General features: G+C 33.3%; 2 protein-coding genes and 1 pseudogene across 3 annotated transcripts; all 3 read left to right on the top strand.

Moving 5' to 3' along the window:
• Positions 1-370: 370 nt before the first annotated feature.
• On the top strand, positions 371-3,553 carry LOC120262012. Its single transcript, XM_039270046.1, has 4 exons — positions 371-681; positions 1,327-1,410; positions 1,500-1,703; positions 3,313-3,553. The coding sequence occupies exons 1-4, from the start codon at positions 423-425 to the stop codon at positions 3,402-3,404; spliced, it is 639 nt and encodes a 212-aa protein (XP_039125980.1). The 5' UTR covers positions 371-422; the 3' UTR covers positions 3,405-3,553.
• Positions 3,554-4,958: 1,405 nt separating this feature from the next.
• On the top strand, positions 4,959-13,310 carry LOC120262013 (annotated as a pseudogene).
• A 2,105-nt stretch (positions 13,311-15,415) lies between these two features.
• Positions 15,416-19,006, top strand: LOC120261644 (mitogen-activated protein kinase kinase 2-like). Of its 2 annotated transcripts, none has more exons than XM_039269605.1 (8): positions 15,416-15,620; positions 15,703-15,787; positions 16,334-16,468; positions 17,356-17,580; positions 17,699-17,881; positions 18,018-18,223; positions 18,355-18,400; positions 18,516-19,006. In XM_039269605.1, the coding sequence occupies exons 1-8, from the start codon at positions 15,556-15,558 to the stop codon at positions 18,603-18,605; spliced, it is 1,035 nt and encodes a 344-aa protein (XP_039125539.1). In that variant the 5' UTR covers positions 15,416-15,555; the 3' UTR covers positions 18,606-19,006. The 2 variants fall into 2 exon arrangements, with proteins under 2 accessions (XP_039125539.1, XP_039125540.1); XM_039269606.1 differs by lacking the exon at positions 15,416-15,620 and adding an exon at positions 16,190-16,232.
• The last annotated feature ends 1,126 nt before the right edge of the window (positions 19,007-20,132 follow it).

The raw sequence follows: 20,132 nt of genomic DNA, 5'->3' as shown, positions 1-20,132 counted from the left end.
AATTAATTATTTAATCTGCACACTTTCAACTGGGGATGAAAAATTTGAGTTGTAATCGATTATTATTATTATTACTCCAAATAAATTATTATAATCTCATATAATATGAGAATGAATTTGAGTGGTTTATTCCATTATTGAAAACAAAAAAATTTAGATTTGGAAGGAATGAAATATCAATAATATTTATTGTGGTATTTTGGTTAATCTATTTTTATTAAAATAAATAAATAAATAAATAAAATAAATTTTCATAATAAGATATCTTTTATATAATTCGAAACTCCAGCTCTATTTTATTATTTCCAGATAAATCAGCACGCATCAGTAGATCTGAGCCGTTTAAAGCAATGGATATGGAATCAGATTCAATCTGAACCGTTAATGGTACCTCCCCTTTGTTTTTCAACAGAGGCGAAGGAATGGTTTCGGTGCTTCGAGCTCCAGACATGGCGACCCGGTGCCTCTCCTCCTTCTCTATATCCTCGCTCGCAGTCCTCCCCAATTCATCTGCGAGAAATCTCACTTGTAAACCCCCAATCCATCTCCCAATCACGTCTAACAATTCGTTTTCCAAACAGAGAAAGGATCGGAGTGCTCGTCTGACAGAGATGATGGTCAAGGCTTCACCTGATGTCGACTTTCTCGTGAAAGAAGATGATAAGATCTCCGAGCCCAATGGTTGGTATCTCTTCCTTCTTTTTATTGTGTTTCTGCTGCTGTTTTGAATTTTGAATTTTGTTTTCGTTTGGATTTAGGGTAAGTAGTTGAAAAGAAGAATAATTTGGAAGAAAGTTTCTTTATTTTTTCTTTTTTTTTGGTGTGTGTTTGGTTATTTGGAGAAATTTGATTGAGAAGCATATGAAAGGGAATGCTTTGAAGGAATTTCTCTCATTTGTAAGATCCATTTCTTATTTTTATCTTCATTCTTGTTTAGATAGACATTGGAGCTGCTTGGATTGCTAGTTTGAGACCTTTGAAGAGTCTAAAGATTAGATTATGCTTAGAGATTGTAAGCAATCATGGAAAGAACTAGATCATTTTGTTTTGATGCTATGTAGTATGATGGTAATTGTTCTTTTTATTTGTTATCTTCACATTTACTTTCTACTGTTTGAATGAAGAGATACAAGTTAACCACCAAAAAAATATATTCTTAGATAAATATATGTATTCATATGGCCTTGAGACATGGGAAGGCAATCATAAAAATCATGTTTTGTTGTGCTTTGTTTCTTTTGTAATATCATCGTGCTGTTTGATAGCACTATTTTGCTTTTACTTAAGAATTTGTTCCTTATGTTGTTTTCTTGGGCTTCTTTTTAGATTATGGAGTTGTAAGCATTCATCATGTTGGTTTGCTGTGTGAGAACCTGGAAAAATCACTTGACTTCTACCAGAAAGTTCTAGGTATGCAATCTTTCATTCTGAAGAAGTAATTCTAATTTAATTTTTCCTTTTCATAATAAAGCTGTTGGTTAATATCTATAGAAAATCAGGTCTTCAAATAAATGAGGCACGTCCACATGATAAACTTCCATACAGAGGTGCCTGGCTATGGGTGGGTACTGAAATGATTCATTTGATGGAGCTTCCAAATCCTGATCCATTGACTGGGCGCCCGGAGCACGGTGGTCGGGACCGCCATGCTTGCATTGCAATAAAAGATGTATCCAAGCTGAAGGCCAGATTTGATGAAGCTGGTAAGTTTCTATTTAGAAATTTGTTGATGCATGTTTTCATTGCAATACATGTGTTCTTTCATAAATATGTAGGATAGTCAACACTAGTTATTTAGACTGGTGAGATTCGTAAGAACATGTATAACTTCAAGTGTGCTGAAACCCTCTATGAAGAAGGATTTAGGTTTATATGGCAGCTTTATAATTGATACTGGCATGGGTCTATAAACTATTGACACATGTAACTATTTGTCTATTATATTACGGCGTTATCGTTGACTGCAACTTCTGGTCCCATGTCTAACCAAACTGCAACTGAAACAAAAGGTGGGTAGTTTCATGTAGAGAACCACTACAAACACCTGATGCTCATCATCCTCCACCCACAGCCCGCCTTTCAATGGCTGGGAGAGGTCAACTTCCACACACTCTTGTTGCATGAGTTAACAAAGCAGTGTGTCTATCAATTTTGACAAATTTCTAAAGTTAGATGTTACAGCTTCTAGTATATCCCCATCGTACACCTCTACTGAGAGGTGATGCAGTTGGGGCCACAAAGCAGCTGTGGTAAGCTTGGTGAAAGCCGGTTTAAAGTTTTCTTGCTAGGGAGACAATTTCAGTACCAACCCATTGATAAACTAGGGACTCTCAAAGAGAAGGTTCTGCATCATTTTTTGGTTTTCACACCTTATGAAATAATAACCTTTGGGTAGGCTGCAATGTCAAATGATTCCTAGCCCTTCTGCATGTCTGCTAGGGTGAGCTTGACATGTTCAAGGGGAAGAGCTTTTCTAAGAAATTTTTCGTACAGCATTTTATAATCATTTGTATGCTCTCAGTCAGAAGTCCTGGTCAACCCTTATGAAATCAGTCACTGAAGCCTTTAGCTTCTCTAAGATCTCTCCCTAAACATGCGGGAGATGTTTCCGGCTGTGAATCAGTTGAGTTAGCAACAACAATAACCTAGGATTTGCTTAGGATAGTTTTGGCAGCTTCTGGACTCCTCCCAGGACGTGACAATGCAAGGGGGGAAAGCCAGGGGGAGGTAGCAGGTGGTCTTTCCCCACTTGTCATATAGCAAAGGGGGATGATGGGGAGAAAAACAAAAACTCGGAAGCTCCTGATAGAAGATTGAACAGTCCTATAGACGATCCATATTTTTTTAATTGAAGTTGCTAAAAGCTGCTTCTTCTCTTTTGCTAGATCCTCATAACAAATTTTTGCCCTTTGTCAATCTCTCAAATCTTAATTTATACTTCCCACTAATCTCACATCAATGTAAAATCTAGATCTCCTTGAGCAGTGGTCTCATGTGTGGCTTCTAACATCTCTAGTTTTATCTTTGCTTAATTCACTGCCCACCTATCATTGCATCATCTCCTTTTCTTTTACCTTGATCTGTTCTTGAGAGAACCAGTTAAGTAAAAGCTTTATAAAGTCTTGTTGGAAGTAGTTGTGATTGTGACATGGTTGAAGTCAATTGTGTGATGAACATTCAGACTTTCAGTCCAATTACATGATATCAGCATAAACCTATTACATTTTTTCTTCATACAGAAAAACAAAATCATGCTCATAAATTCATAATGAATGTTGTGAGATTATGATCCTCACCCTCAAATGTTTGCAGGAATCTCCTACACTCTTAGTCGATCCGGGAGGCCGGCAATCTTTACACGGGATCCTGATGCAAATGCACTTGAATTTACACAGGTTGATTGATCACCAACCCAAAGTTTCATATCTTATTGTAATTCTACATATATAGCTATCATTATGGTCTACTCAATGATCTTGTGAATATTTGTCTGACATTTGTGCTCATGTATAAATCCAGTACAAATTTTAATGAAGTGTGACTTAGTAATCAATGATCTTCATCAGCTTCTCACTTTTTCAGTAGAATTTCTTGCCTTTTATAAGATACAATATTTAATTTTCTTAATATTCCGTGTAAACATTAACTTTATTATTTATTGCAAAAATATAAATAACATTATCCATATAAAAACTGAAACAAAAAGCATGCAATCAATTATTAGATAACATGGTATGACATAAGACTACAAAAGAAGAAGGGCAAGAGTTTGAATTCTTTTTACTATAGTACTGTTTATATATTGTTTATACATCATACATTTGAAGTCAAATATTATTCATTAGTGCTATTTACAGTTTTGATTTTTTTATGGGAATAACAGTGGTTTCATCTGTTTAGATTGACAAGAAGTCAGTAAATCATCATAAATGATGTATTTTTGTATTTGTCTTTTTTATAATCTTTTAAAAATCTTTTAAATAAAAATGTTTGTAGTTTATTCATTATACTCCCTTTGTTCTTTTTTAGTTATCATATTTAACTAATTTACACCGATTAAGAAAAGTTGGTTAAAATTAGTTAATTATCTATTTTATAAAAAAAATTCATTATTTTTTAAAATTACTCTATTTAAAACCCCATTAGTAGAGAATATAATTTAATATTTAATTAATTTTATTTTATTAAAAATTATATAAATATATTAAATTAAAAGATAAATTTAAAAAAAATTATTTAATGCTGCAAAAAGAAAATGTCACAACTAAAAAAACGAAAGGAGGGCGTTAAAAAAAATATATATATATATATATAGAGGGCATGCATGCGTTTCAATTTACTGCACGGCATCGTTGATGCCTGAGGCTTGTTTTGCCAGCCAATGCGCGTGCTGTTCTGGCTTCACTGACCTCGAACAGCGTGTCACACCGTCTCGTGTCTGCTAAAATATATAATCCATTAATATGCCTTTCTTTCACACAAACCCCAGTTAAAAAATAAATATAGATATAATATATTATTATTTTTCAAATAATTTTATTTATAATTCGGGTTATCATTGATTACATAAACTATATTTAATTTATCCGTATTAATAATTTTATTTAATAAATAATGCATATAAATTTAGTACAATAATAACTCATTAGGAATGTTATATAATTAAGCCATTTGACAGGGGTACAAAAGCAAAAGCATTAGCAAAAACAAAAACAAGTAGTAGTTATCCATTAGATAACCATGCATGTTCTCAGCCGTCCGATGGTGATCAGACGGTTGGCGTTCCTCCATCATGTTCGTTCATCACATCGTGGCGATGAACTGGACTTCGTCTTTTGCGCATCTGGACATTCGTCGAATAAAGAAAAATCCTTAAATTTTTTTTTTATCATAATTATATAATTATTATATATAAAAAAACGTTTATAGAGAGAGAGAGAGAGAGAGAGAGATGGAGATGGAGATGGAGATGGAGATGGAGAAGAGAAAGGAGGAGGAGGAGGAGGAGGTGGAGGAGCCGCAGGGGTCGAGTCTCACCATGGAGCGAGTCGCTGCTGCGAAGAAATTCATCGAGAATCACTACCGTTCTCATATGAAGAACATCCAGGAGCGAAAGGAGAGGTTAAGAACCCCGATCTCTTCTCTGTTTCCCGATCTTGCGATCATTTTGAATCTTGATCTCTTGGTGGTTTATAGATCTCTCTTGGTGGTGGTGATGTGAGATTTTTGGTCTGGAGGAGGAGAAATTGGGTTCTGGTGGGGGTGTTTAGTGTGGTTGGTGTGGTTTGGAATCTTGCTTGGAATGTGGTTTGTTTCTGTGTTTGTGGCATGCCATTATTGTGCTTTGTTTGGATTTTGCTGTTTAGGTTTTGGGTGAGCTGAATGAATTGGTGTGTGAGATTGGTAGAGTCTTGGATTTGCCTTGTTTTGCTTGTTGAGCTTGATTTGGTGATATTTTTATTGCATTTATTGATAAAAGAAGTATGGGACAACGCCAGACATGGATTGGTATTATTATTTGACACCAAACCTATTTTTGTGCGGTATTATGTTATTAGTTATGTTTTTCTGCATTAAAAGGAGTAGATTTGCCATTTTTGAGCTATATTTTTTTTGGTGAATTCTGCATGTTAGTTGTAGGGATTAGTGTGATTCTAGAGATTGCTTTGTTTTGCCAGGTGAGCTGAAATTAGTGCCATTGGGATTGCATTTTTTTGTTTGTCAATTAATTCATGAGAAGCTGAGAAACAAACAAATTTTTTAGATATGGACTTTTTTTGATACAGTATAACTTTTGTTGTGGACTTACAGTTATTACTCTTCTTAATCATGAACATGGAGTAGGTTCTTCCCTCTTAGTTGATATGTTTGTGTTAGATTTGGGGTCTTGACTATTTTAGGTCTTTGGTGGGAAGGCTTATTTTTTGTTGTGGGATACACTTGTTGTCGAGGGACTAGGGAGGCCTGATTGGCCACATGCCCCTTTATGGTTCAACTTTTTTGATGTAACCATTTTTGCCTCATCTGTAATTTAGGGTGTCCATAAGTCTCTGCTTTGCCTCTTTATTTATATGTACAAGAAGAGTGAAAAATATTATGGTGTAAAAGGGACAGTATTGGTGGAAAGTGTTGGCAATGAAGAAGTCCCTAATTGTAGGGGTGGGAACCACTCCAATAATATGCGGAAAATGATAACAGATATCATTTGTTGGGTTTGCTAAAAAATGGTCCATTAATTCGGCTATGATTAGTTGATGATGGCTTTGGTTTGAGAGAAAATACACACACACACACACACACACACACACACAAAAGAAAAAGAAATCAAGAAAAAAAAAGAAGAGTGTTGGCAGGGGTTTCTTTTGTGCCAAGATGTTGTAGGTAGTAAGGCTGATTATTGAGTTTTTAAATCAATTGGCCATATTCATGAAGAAGTTTGCGGGAGCAAATTCGTACCAAATTTAAAAATTTGTTTCTTTCTGGAAATATACATTACGACAAATCCCCACCACTGTCAGGTATAGACTTCCAAAAAGTATCAGTGACATTTTCTTCATTGGCTTTTTGTAGTCTATCTGAGCTAAAGTACATATGCTAAGAGTGTATCTGTGTAATACGAGAAAAATATGCTTACTCATGACACTTGTAAATCTATACTTATATGGAAATTGAACTGATCAATCTTTGGAAGTATCCCTAAGGGAGCTAAATTGGAAAACAACAACAATTCAACTTCTTTCTCTAAAGTGATCATGTTTACTATGAACATGTGCTCTTCTTTTATGATCCAAAGCCACATTATTTAAGGAGTGGTTTTTAAAGTAGTTTGTATTTATGTATCGAGGTACATTCTGCTCACTCTATCTTGATTTGCTATTTATTGCATGGTCACAATAGATTTTTTTTTTAAATTACATTATGGATGATGGCTCTTGAAATTTTATTTGACAAAGTTCATACTGGATTTAGGCGATGGATTCTAGAGAGGAAATTAGCTTCTTCTCGGGTTCCCCAGGAAGAACAAATTAACTTGATCAAGGATCTGGAAAGAAAAGAGACAGAGTATATGCGACTAAAAAGGCACAAGATCTGCGTGGATGACTTTGAGCTCCTAACAATTATTGGGAGAGGAGCTTTTGGAGAGGTTTGTGGTTACATGATCCATTTGTATGGTTTGGCATTTTGCGGGTTTTTTTCCTTTTTATTATTAGATAGTTCAGACTCTTACTGGTTTGTGTAGCATTCTGTTATCGATATAAGAATACAGATAGTTAATAGATAACCCAAGGACAGAGTATGGATGGTCAATAAATAAATCGTTAGTCTATATAGCTTTTGGAACAAGATATTATCTTCCATGTCATGATGTGCACCTTTCTAAATTACTTGTGAGCACATTGAGGCTTGGATTGCAACTGCTCAAGGGAGAGTTAGCATGATGTTTATGATGCTCTTCACCTGTAGCCGCAAACTTGAGCTGTTTTAGTATCTTTCAAGTTTTGAAGTTGTTTCTCCTTTAAGTGTGCAAGTTTGAATTTATAATTCTCATGCATTTGTCATTTAATATGCTTCAGGTCAGGCTTTGTCGGGAGAAGTCTTCTGGAAATATTTATGCAATGAAAAAACTCAAAAAGTCTGAGATGCTCAGCAGGGGTCAGGTGAGGCACAAGATTTCTATTTCATGTTGATTATTTGAGATGCAGTGCTGCAAGTTTTTGGATTGATTCCATATACAGGTCTTCAAGATCTTTCAACCTTTTTCGCTTGCATTTGATTGCTGTTGAATTGCCCTTATTCATGACTTTTAGTAAATTTAGATACTGAAAGAGAAAAGCCAATGAACTCTTATCAAATAATGATTCTAATAAAATCCATTGGCATGTTGGTGCACCGTATTGCAGTGGCTATACCACAAATAAATAAATCAAGAAGCTTCGATAGTGAAACAAAGTTATGGATGGGAGATTATGTTAAAATTAAATTTCTCAAAATTGAGTATTTCTTTTTCATCCAAAGTCTTATTCAATATGAATTTGAAAGCTCATCTGACTTTAATGAAGTTTTTAAGGTGTGTATTGAGTGTTATATTCTCTCTTCTATCCTTTTCCTGTGTGACTGCTATCATATTTTTTTGTTTCGTTTCATGTTAAACTCTGTTTTGGGGTTGTAGGTTGATCATGTAATAGCTGAAAGAAACTTGCTTGCTGAAGTTGCTAGCCATTGCATTGTGAAGCTCTACTATTCATTTCAAGATACTGAACACTTATACCTGATAATGGAGTATCTTCCTGGTGGTGACATGATGACTCTTTTAATAAGGGAAGACACATTGACAGAAAGTGTAGCTAAATTTTATATTGCTGAGAGTGTTTTGGCTATCGAATCCATTCATAAACATAATTACATTCACAGGTAAATATCTGTTTCATTGAGTAACTGTTGCTCCTCTAAGATGAATGTTGCTATCTAGATATGATAAATAGATGGTGATTCATTTGCTTTTCAACTATTGACTCTTCATATGCAGAGATATCAAACCTGACAATCTTCTATTGGATAAAAATGGTCACATGAAGCTGTCAGATTTTGGGCTGTGCAAACCTGTTGACTGTACAACTCTTTCAACTTTGAATGAGAACGAACCCATGAGTGATGAAAACCTAAGGGAGTCAATGGATGTTGATGGAGGCTTTGCTGATACGAATGAGAGCAGGTGGAGAAGTGCCGATGAACAACTTCAGCATTGGCAAATGAACAGGAGGAAACTGGTAAACTCTTGAACTGCCTTCACCTTTTGTCTTGGTGGTTGGGTATTTTATTGCTAAATATTTTCCATCCTGTCATTCATCATCTGTACATTTGTAGGCCTTTAACTATAATAGAATTAACTAGATGTCAGTTGTTACATTTCAGGCATTTTCAACAGTTGGTACACCAGATTACATTGCCCCTGAAGTATTAGTGAAGAAAGGATATGGCATGGAATGTGACTGGTATGCAAATTTTGTCTTTGTTAATTTTAGGAAGTTGAATTGAACAATGGAGCGTTAAGGCTTTACTCTTTTTCTTAAAAAAGAACAGAAGAAAATAAATCATAAAGAAATGATTCGTTGTTTAGTGGATTACTTGTCTCTAGTGTGCCTCCCAAATTATGAAAGATCAATTTTCTATTAAACCATCTACTATTGTTTATTCTTTTCATTTATCAATACCATATGGATGTGGTAATATTTATAATATCGTATTTTCTCTTTCGTTGTTCTTATTCTGCAATTACACTACTTTTGTTATGTTTGATATCATTAGATATCTGTTTGGTAGACAGTTGGGTATGAATTCCATATGAACATGGGTCCAGGCCACCTAAGGACTGCGAGTGTATAATTTTCCAAATCAAATTGGAGATAGCTGACCTGTACACTTCATATTTTGGCCATATATAATCTGGATTGACTTTTGCTTCCTCAAAAATCTACATTTTATTTGCTTCTGTTAATTTCTCCTGATCAACTAACTAATGAATCCATTGAAAATCCTTGTTTTGTTATTGGTTGTAAGCACCAAATTCTGGCATAAGATTTATATTTGGTGCCACTACATTTTTTAATCTGTCTGCATTTGCTTTTAAGTTTTTTTCTTTGGTGACATCTGTCATTTAAAAGCATCATTTTAATATTTTACTGAACTTTCCTCCATTTCTGTTATATTTTAATCTTCACTATTTACTGGAAGAGCTGGGATTGAAGTTTCTTTTTGTTTTGAATTTGAAAAGCAACCATATAATATCTTGGCTTTCAGTGAACTGCTAGTTCTCAATGCTTATATTATCAATTTTTAACCTACCTCATATTTGTTGACAAATTTGGACTTAGATATTCACTTAATTAAATTAATAGTCAATGTTGGCTTGTTCTTCGAAATTAGCTTCAAATCACTTTTCAGTTTTAGAATTGTATGTTGTCTTTGATTTCACTTTTTAAATTGAGTCTTCATGTGCTGACATTTGTGTTGCACCAGTTCTGTTTCTTTTTCATTTCTCATTTGATAAATTACATTAGATTTCTTGCTGAACTAGTGTAAATAATATGTTTAGCTGTATGTTTTAGTGCAGCTACTGTATTCATCTTTTGCTTCATTCAAGAATGAAAAGGAAAATATTATGGAAAGGAGCGTAAACACCATTTAAGTGAAGTCTATTGTTTTAATTCTTGGAGTGTACATGGAGTTTGATTGCTTTTTTATGTTTGATGTGCATATGAAATGAACTACTTATATTATTGCTTGATTCTGGCCAGCTTTTAGATGATTAGACTTTGATCTTAGCATAAGCTTTGTATAAACTCTCAAAGGCACACCACCTTTATTTTAGGCAGACTCTATACCATTTTGCGCTAGAGTTATTTTGCATCTCTTCTTGGCACATTGGTTTTCCATTCTTATTCTGTTAACTTACAGGTGGTCATTAGGGTGCAATAATGTATGAGATGCTTGTTGGTTACCCTCCTTTTTATTCTGATGACCCTGTAACCACATGTAGAAAGGTTAGTTTCTTAAATACTTTGGCTTTGTTTTTCCTTATGTCAATGAAACTTCTTGATTTCTTTTACTTATTTTGTGACTTTGGTTTATTTCTTAATTTTTTTGTTCCTTATCTTTCTAAATTTTCGTGAGGAAAATGGTAGTGCAATAGATGTTATGCAGCAAATTGACAAATGCAAACATATACATGATATCATTCATAGTTCTTTGGTTGACATTTGTAGACTGTATTTGCTAATTATTCCACTTAATTAAGTAATACATGTAGACACAAACCTTTTTGAAATCCTTTTTCTATACCTCCGATTGTTTCGTTTTATGATCTTCTAGCCATCTCTTTTGACCCACATTTCAAATGATCATGAGTTCTTTATTAACGTACAAGTTGTCATGTTGCATGTTTATATATTCAGTTCAACCATTTATTATCTACTGAGGGAGCTGTTTGCAACTACTTCAAATCTATTTTGTTGATCATTTACTACTTTTCTATTTTTGAACACTATCATAGTTGTGTAGGAGGATGGCATTAGTGACCTAAGCATTATATGCTTATCATTATGTTTTCTATCTTGGAAAACGATGATTTTTTTTTTTAAAATTTGATTGGACTTGATCTTATCATATGTTTGTCAGATTGTCCATTGGAGGAAAACATTTAAAGTTTCCTGAAGAGGCTAGATTGACACTTGAAGCAAAGGATCTTATTTGCAGACTACTTTGTGACGTTGAGCACAGGCTTGGCAGTGGAGGGGCATACCAAATAAAAGTATGTTTTGTTATATGTCTTATTCATTTTATTGGTGCCTAAAGCAGACCAACAATATTTTGTTTCTTCTATCAGGCTCATCCTTGGTTTAAGGACATTGTATGGGATAAACTCTATGAAATGGAGGCTGCTTTTAAGCCTGATGTCAATGGTGAACTAGATACGAAGAACTTTCTGAAGTTTGATGAAGTATGATTCTATGTTGATCCCCAGTTAATTTCTGAGATTAATAATGCATCCTCAAGAATGCTGCACAAGGTTTTCATTTGTTTAACACGCTTTCCAGAGCTTATAGGCTCAGAATTGTGTGGTTTTAGAAAAAAGTATATTCCTTAAGTTAGCTTAAAATCAATCCTTCCAAGGAAAGGGGATATAATTGACACACAGATATACTCTTATTCTTGCATTCAAGAGCTAAAAAAAAATGTGTAAAGTGTGCTTGCCATTTAGGTTTTCACCTTTTTGGGAAAATTTCCTGCGGTTTTGTTAACAATGTTTTACATTCACAGTCTAAATATTAAACTGTTCTCATGATATTCTGTTTCTTCTTTATTTTTCTTTTCTGTCAAATTCCAGTTGGAACCCCCTCCCACAAGATCTGGTTCTGGACCTTTAAGAAAGGTGTGTAACCTAAACTTCCTTATAATGATATTAGTCAATTGATGAAGCTTGTTTCAGCAATTCAACTTCTTAATTTGGATCTTTCATTCTGCTCAAATCTGCGAATGATTGCTGATAATTGCATGACTTGATTTCTACATTCTTTTTACACAATTGAAAGCTTTCATATCTGTAGAACTTTCAAGGAGTTGATAATTATTAAGATTGTAAAACATTTAGTCGAACTCTTCATGGTATCTTTTCTTGTCTTTTATGTGATGTAGAAGTTTGTCCCTGATGCAGTTGAAAGAACTGAACATAAAAAGTAACCCACTGATAAATGTTCTAATGTTTGCTGAACACTGTTATCTCTAGTCCTCTAAAAAGTTGGACTTCATAAGAATTTAGTTGGACGTTAGGTTCCTCTCTCAGCTCTTCTTTACTTGTCCCAAGAACCATATAACAATAATCTTGCCATTATTCTGATTATTTTTGTAAAATAAAATGTCCAAGTTACATGATCCAAAGCCATCGATGCAGTTTAATAGTTATATTAGCTTTTTTTTTTGGTCAACTTAGACCTTTCCGAGCAATCCACCTTGTTCATTGTAAAATCACAATGAAACTGCTATGTTGATTTTATTGAAGAACTCGAGTCATTTTAATTTCCTTTATCTTTTAACCTGTTATTCTGACATTCATTATACACTGTCAAACATAAAGTCTTACTAAATCATTTGCTAATTTGTCAATTTGGTAATCTTTGGAGCAGACATTGTTAACTCCTACAGATTTAAGCTTTGTTGGGTACACATACAAAAACTTTGAAGCCATCAAAGGTCTGCCACCATCTCATCATATCTGATTCATTTAACATTGTGAAGAAGATTCCTGTTTTGTATCCATTTTGAAGATGAATTCTCAGTTTTCAATCATCTTTTTCTCCAGAGATGAAGAGAAGTGGTTTACCAAATCCGGCCTCCGCAGATACCTTTATGGGTAACCATCTAATCCAAACTTACAAACAATCCCCACAATTCTCATGATCCTAATCCCATCTCTTTTATTTTCAGGAGGTCATTGTGCTGCAAGCTCTGGAAATAAATCAATAAAGGAGGAAACAGATGGCCACAGGAGTTCATCTTCTGATCCAATGTCTCTCTAAAACTCACCCCCTCATCTGTACTCATCCCGCTTGTCGGAAACACACTTGCCCAGAGAATGTGGCTGTTTGTGGGAGTGACCTGCTTGTTTTTCCTCAGGTCCATCCCCAACAGTGTGATTCAGATAAGCAACTACCAGGCTAGCATTTCATAATCTCAAAACCAGTGTCCAAAGGTGTATAGAGAAGTGTATGAAGGGTTTTTTTTTTCTATTATTATTATTATTATTATTATTATTATTATTATTATTATTATTATTATTATTATTATTGTTTTCTTGTAGAAGCCCAGTGTACATGTGCTATGGTAATATTAATCTTTGAACTTGAGAGTACTTGGATAAGTGAACTCTATCCTGACTGCCCAGGTAGGTAGGGTTGAACATTCCTTCTCTTGTTGCAGTCTCTTGTCTTGCTTTACTGGCTGATTATAAATGCATTATTTCCAGCTAAGCTTTTAGTTTGTTTGATTGATTGCCTTTTATGAATGGGTTAATTTTTACTGTTGTTTCTTATAATTTTTTTTTTTTTAAAAAAAATACTTTGTGACTAGTCAACTTTTATATTTTGAAAAACTTACTTTTGATTTTTGATGCGTTTGACACTGATGTCCAAGTTTTAATAGACTTTTATCCATTCTCTTAAATTCTCCTGTAATTTGTTGAGTTAGAGTTGGAATAGGTTGAATAAATGGGTTTGGGGCTTTGAAATTGTGTTTGTTTTAGGAAAAAAGTTGGAACTATTTCATTTTTCAACTAAACAAGCTTTTGTGACTAATCCTTTGATTTCTTGGACCAAACATTTTATTTAATTAACATTGACTAAAATAAATAGTTTAGAATTAAAATTTATATATATATATATATTACTTAAAATAGTCTTAGTGATGAGTGTCCATGCCTATTAATTAATGATTGTATAATACTTTACTTGTCAATCATTATAAGCTTAGACATTTATGTCCGTTTTATCGTCATCATTTGTTAATAATGATTAATCAACCTTGATTTCTGGGTTTTTATATATTCTCAAATTAATTTAATTTCTCATGGAAATAATTTTATATATATATGGAACTTGTATAGCTGCTTCTTTATATAACTCTAAATTATTAAATTATTAATTAATAATAATGATGATGATGTTTCCGTTGGCGGTCATCGCCAACGTCAACGCGTTTCCAATGCTGAGAACGTGCTTGGAAAAATGCTCCACTTTAGTTTCCATGTCTGTCAACCACTTAAATAATCAACTTTTTTTACTGTTTCCCCCTCGCAAATCTTTCCAATATCTTCATGCCCCCCAAAATCCTTTGAAAAGTTTTTTCTATTTTGGAATCTTATTCTTATTATAAATATATAAAAAAATTGATTCCACTGTGCCTGCTTAAAATTCATACCACAAAAATTATATACTTGTCTATATGTTTTTATGGATCAAAATCAAAGTCAAAACCAACGTTTGATAATGTAGTTAGTTATTTAATTTTTCTCCCAACTCATAAATTAAAATTAAAATTTCAGCTATAAAATTTTTAGTTGACTATCATAATAATTGAGTAGTTAAAGCATTTAACTTCTAGATCGATCTTTATGTATGGTTGATATGTACATACTAAATAGTATTAGTAGAAATGGTGATTTGTCTATGATATAAAAAAAAAAAGATTTTAGGAATGTTTCCGAAGTGCTTACTGATAAATAAATAAATAATAATTTTTAAAAAATATTATATAAATTTATATTCTCTAAAAAATTTACCTAATTATGTGTATACAGTATACTCCTTAATAAAACTAAATTTCACGTGTATACATTAAAATTTGATTTATATATATACACCTTTTTTTACTTCACACAATTATTAAAATATATTAGTACATGTTAAATGATAAAACAAAATCTATGCAAATATATTTTTAAAAATTTCTAGTACTCATTAAATTAATATTTCTCACATATATGTATATATATTATATCTGTTCATAAAAATTTAAACTAGTTTTATTTATTATATCTAAATGAAAGTCAAAATTATTAAAAATAATTAAAAATTTAAATAAGATTTTATTATTATTATTATTAAATTTTAATATATTTTAATGGAGCATGTGGGTTCTATATATTAAAAAATAAAGTATAAATAGCATTAGGGTTTTATATCCACACACATAATAATTAGGTAAAACTTCAGGGTTTTTTATACAGGCAAAAAAAAAACATGATTTTCACAGTCACAGTGATAAGGATCATATTTATTTCTATGTATATAATATAGACATATTATAATGTACATATTTGTTATTTGATCCCTAAAATTTTATCTAATTCTCACGCGGAGACTGAAAGAACTCATCTTTCTTTGTGTGTTTTGACTGTTTTCTCTGGTCCTCGCTGCCCACGCTCACAATAAAAGTCCTCTAAATTCTCATCATCTTCATCGCAGCAGCTCCAAACTCTGATCGAATCATCAGTAGGAGCTCGGCATGAAGCCTGATTCTAGGCTCCAGCTCGCACTCCCTTCCCATGAAGACTCTCTTGGCAAATTCTTGTACTGTTCTGTTGTCCAAATCCTTATTTTTGTTTCTGGTTTTGATCTGGTTTTATTGATGAGTTTGGAGAACTTTGGGTAGGACTCAGAGTGGGACTTTTCGAGCTGGTGATCTTCTTGTCAACAAGGATGGGGTTCGGATTGTTCAGCAAAGCGAAGAAGGAGCGGTGAGATTTGCATTCACTCTTCTTTATTTTTATTTTTCATTTTTAGGGTTATGGAAGTGTAAAAGGGGTTATCTTTAATTTTCTTGAGATGATTGTTGATGAAAAGTTTGATCTTTTATTTTATTTTTTTGTTCTCTGCTTGTGGTGACTTTCAATCAGATGATGTGATTTTTATTTTTATTAGTTATTATTATCTATTTGGCATGTCTATTATGAACTATTAAGTTTTTGAATTGGATGTGTGAAAGATGCTGCTTTGGTTTTGTATGAATTAGGGTTTATGAAAACTTTAATTCTTTTCTCTGATTTATGGCTAATTGTAAATTTAGGATATGAATGTTTATGATCTCCAATTGAAATACATTTTTTTCCCTTATTGGTATGAACTGTTGTGATTTGAAGGGTAAAGGAGGCTGCTTTGATGTCTTAGGGTGGGCTATCCATGGTAGTTTTCTGATTATGATGTATATTAATCATTGGATTGGACTGTTTATATTATCTTGTATTGAAATGGTTCTTTTTGGTTGTTCGTCGTCTACTTTGCAGCCACCTGTAATAAAGCCCTCAGATAATCAGTTGAACTTGGCTGATATTGATGCAGTGAAAGTCATCGGCAAGGGTAGTGGTGGGATTGTCCAACTGGTTCGCCATAAATGGACTGGCCAATTTTTTGCTCTCAAGGTAAATTAGTTTTTTTTCCCTATCTATTTTCTTGATCTTTTACTTCATTAGGTATGCTTTTGTATTTAAAAGAGAATGGATTAAGTAAGATTCGCAAGGAAAAAACCGACCATTTTAGATTGTTGCTGTTTCTTTCCTCAACTTTCCCTTAATCCGATCACACTTTAACAATGCAAGGAAGGAGGTGCAGCTGTTTCATGTGGTCAAACTAACTAAAAGATATATATATATATATATGCATGAAGATTATCAAAGTTTTTTTCTTCACCTCTATGTAGCTTTTTGAGTATGGCTTTGCAATCGTGTCATCCATTCGATGTCTATTTACAGTTCCTTGTACCTTTTACCTTTTTCTTTGCCTTGTCTGTGTTTTCAAGTCAAATGTATGCCAACATTTAGCTAAAGGGCTATTGTAAGTTTGATATTGTTAGATATAATCCAAACAAACCTGCAATTAGAAGAATGGAAATTCTGCATTCATTTATGAATCTCAAAGCAAATCATGTGACAGTTGTTCTTTTAATACTATGGAGGCGGAGGGCAAAAATGTCTCTAGAATGATTAACATATAATTCTCCAATAGAAGATGCTTTGCCACAAAACTCAGAAAATTTATGATGCTAAGTGAGCTAAAAATGGACTGATCCTAGGGGAATAAGGTTACTTGTGACCAGCTTAGCTAATAACACTAGCTCAATATCCTTGAACTGATGAACAATTGTGCTGCATATTGACATCATTGCTTACTTGCTTCCTGTGCCTCTTTCTCCCCATTTGCTTTTCTCTCCTGTTTTCATGTTTTCCTTTCTTGTTTCCAGAAGGACGCCCTTTAGGAAGTTATAAAGACCACTTTTTTAGGAGTCTTTCTCATGGTATTGTATGAACAGGTTATACAAGTGAATGTCCTTGAAAGTGTGCGAAGACAGATTGCTCGGGAATTGAAGATAAACCAGTGTTCCCAGTGCCCATTTCTTGTCGTGTGTTACCAATGCTTTTATGACAATGGTGCTATATCTATTGTCTTAGAATACATGGATGGTGGCTCCCTTGCGGATTTACTGAAGAAAGTCAGAACAATTCCAGAGCCACATCTAGCTGCAATCTGTAAACAGGTTAGAGCGAATGCCAGAAAGGATACTGCCTCTTGGTTGTGGGACTTCCGAACTAGTCATTAGTTTATCCTTGGCCAATATCTTCTTGTTCACTTTATATTCCTCTCGGTTTTTGCAGGTGCTTCAGGGTTTAATTTACCTTCATCATGAAAAACACATTATTCACCGGGATTTAAAACCATCAAATATACTTATTAATCATAGAGGGGAAGTCAAGATATCAGATTTCGGTGTTAGTGTTATACTTACAAAATCTTCTGGTCAGAGAGATACTTTTATTGGCACATACAACTATATGTCTGTGAGTAATGAAATCTTGAATGCATTTCATTTCTTTTTCATGATTCCAGATGAAATTTCTATATTGCTTCTACTTCAAATACACATTAAATCTCTTTTAAACGTTAAATTTATTTAAGAAACCTTTTTGCTGACAGCCAGAACGAATAAGTGGTGGCAATCATGGCTATATCAGTGATATTTGGAGCTTGGGCTTAGTAATGCTGGAGTGCGCAACTGGCCAATTTCCTTACCCCCCTGCTGATAACTTCTTTGAACTTCTACAAGCTGTTGTTGAGCAACCTTCTCCTTGTCCACCTCCTGACCGGTTCTCTCAGGAATTCTGCTCATTTGTATCTGCATGGTAATAATCCCTGCCTCTTCTATGAACACATGCTTCTTCACATATCTTACACGTATATATCTCCGCTTCGTATTTCTCTGATCTCATCAATTCTAATAAATTATAATTTTTTCCCCTATGTTTGATATCAGTTTGCAAAAAAATCCAAATGATAGGCAATCTGCAGGTGCACTCTTGGTAAGTCGACTCAAAAACAACCGTTCTTCTGACTTAACTCTCTGCTTGTTTACAAATGGCAAGAACTCTCTTGTTTGCCTTCCTCTAATTCTTATAATTCTTCTTTTCGGTCCAGAAACATCCCTTCTTAAGTATGTATGATAGTCAAAACGTCGATCTTGGCGCCTACTTAACAAATGCGGGTTCTCCACTAGCCACCTTCTAAGATCACACCATTCTGCCTATCAAGTGTATGCAGAAGAACCTTTCCTTTCCCGAATTTTAGCAAGGCTGACATTGTTATTATTCGAGTTATTATTCATTAGACTCGAACAAGAGACAGAAAACCTAGTGTTCTTCCCATGGTATCATCCTCTTCAAGTAGGAGTACCGATAAAAACTGAATGTTGTACGTGATGATTACCTACTTGCAGTGTGATTCTGTAACTTAGTAGTGGCATGTTAGCTAGATACTTGTACTCTGTTCTGAAGGCATTATATGTGTACAGTGTAACAGACATTGCCGAGGTTTTTCGACATCCTCACGGAATAATTGTATCCTTATGCGAAATCAGTTATTAAGGAAAAATGCTTGCCGTCTTATTGTGCCTTGTTGATGAGGCTATCTATCTCTGTGTCTGTTGAAACTTAAAAACAAATATTAGAGAATTGTGAATGTTACATTTCTCTGCATTCTAGTTCAGTCCATACAATGTTAATTCTAAATCTTAATTCAACAAAATTGTTTATTTCTTAATTTTTTTTTTTTTGGGTATTTAGAAGCTTTTCTGAGAAAATATTCTCATGTTTTGAAGTTTCTAGCAATTAATGAACTAAAACTCTGATCTGTATTTTTGTAATTATTCTGAGGAAGAGAGTAAAACAAGAAAGAAGAGATTATTTTTCAGAAATTGTGAAACATTCTATTAAGCCATAAGCAAGTTTTAATTTTTTTTAATGAAGAAATCTAGGACATTCCCTGCCTAAACTTATAATGCCTTTTTGACCCTAAGCAACCTCCTTTAATTAGTCAATATGACAAGAACGGTTTTGGATTTTGGATGACCTTATCCTGCAAATGGTGGGTCTGCATTTAGAATGAATTATTTGGCATGATTTATAGGAAACAAAGACACACATATATATATATATATATGTGTGTATGTGCTAAACAATATAATCTAATTATATATATATATACTATTAAAATAAAAAATGTCACTATTTTTCATATTTCAGCCTCCTCCTAAGTAAAAAATGGAATAAAAATGGAAGGTTTGAATTGAATTATCCTGTCTGATTGTAAAACATTAAATAAATAAACACTAAACATGTAGAGAGAGAGAGAGAGAGAGAGAGAGAGAGAGAGAGAGAGAGAGTAGAAGTTATACATGCCAAAAAATAGGAGTAGTTCTTGTGGCCATATAACAGAATATGATTTTTTATAGACAAGTATTTTCTTAGTTGTTATTTGCTTTGGTTATAAGAACAAATTTATCTTATTTTTAACCTAAATACTAGCATTTTTTTTTAGTTAGAACATGTGAGACAATTAATCAGAAAAAGAAGGAAGCATAACTAAAGCAGTCTTCAAAATTATAGATGTAAATTAGTTTTTATAAAATTATTTATCCGATAACTTTAAAATATATGTAACTAAAATTTGTAATACTATTTTAAATATATGTATTATGAAGTAGGAGGTGGATTCTTAAGACATTAAATTTGAGTTAAAAGTATGTTTTCCATGAAG

Source organism: Dioscorea cayenensis, chromosome 5 (assembly GCF_009730915.1).
Source record: "Dioscorea cayenensis subsp. rotundata cultivar TDr96_F1 chromosome 5, TDr96_F1_v2_PseudoChromosome.rev07_lg8_w22 25.fasta, whole genome shotgun sequence".
Classification (NCBI taxonomy): domain Eukaryota; kingdom Viridiplantae; phylum Streptophyta; class Magnoliopsida; order Dioscoreales; family Dioscoreaceae; genus Dioscorea; species Dioscorea cayenensis.
The sequence above is the reverse complement of the archived record's forward strand: the minus strand, read 5'-3'. Positions and strand labels throughout refer to the sequence as shown.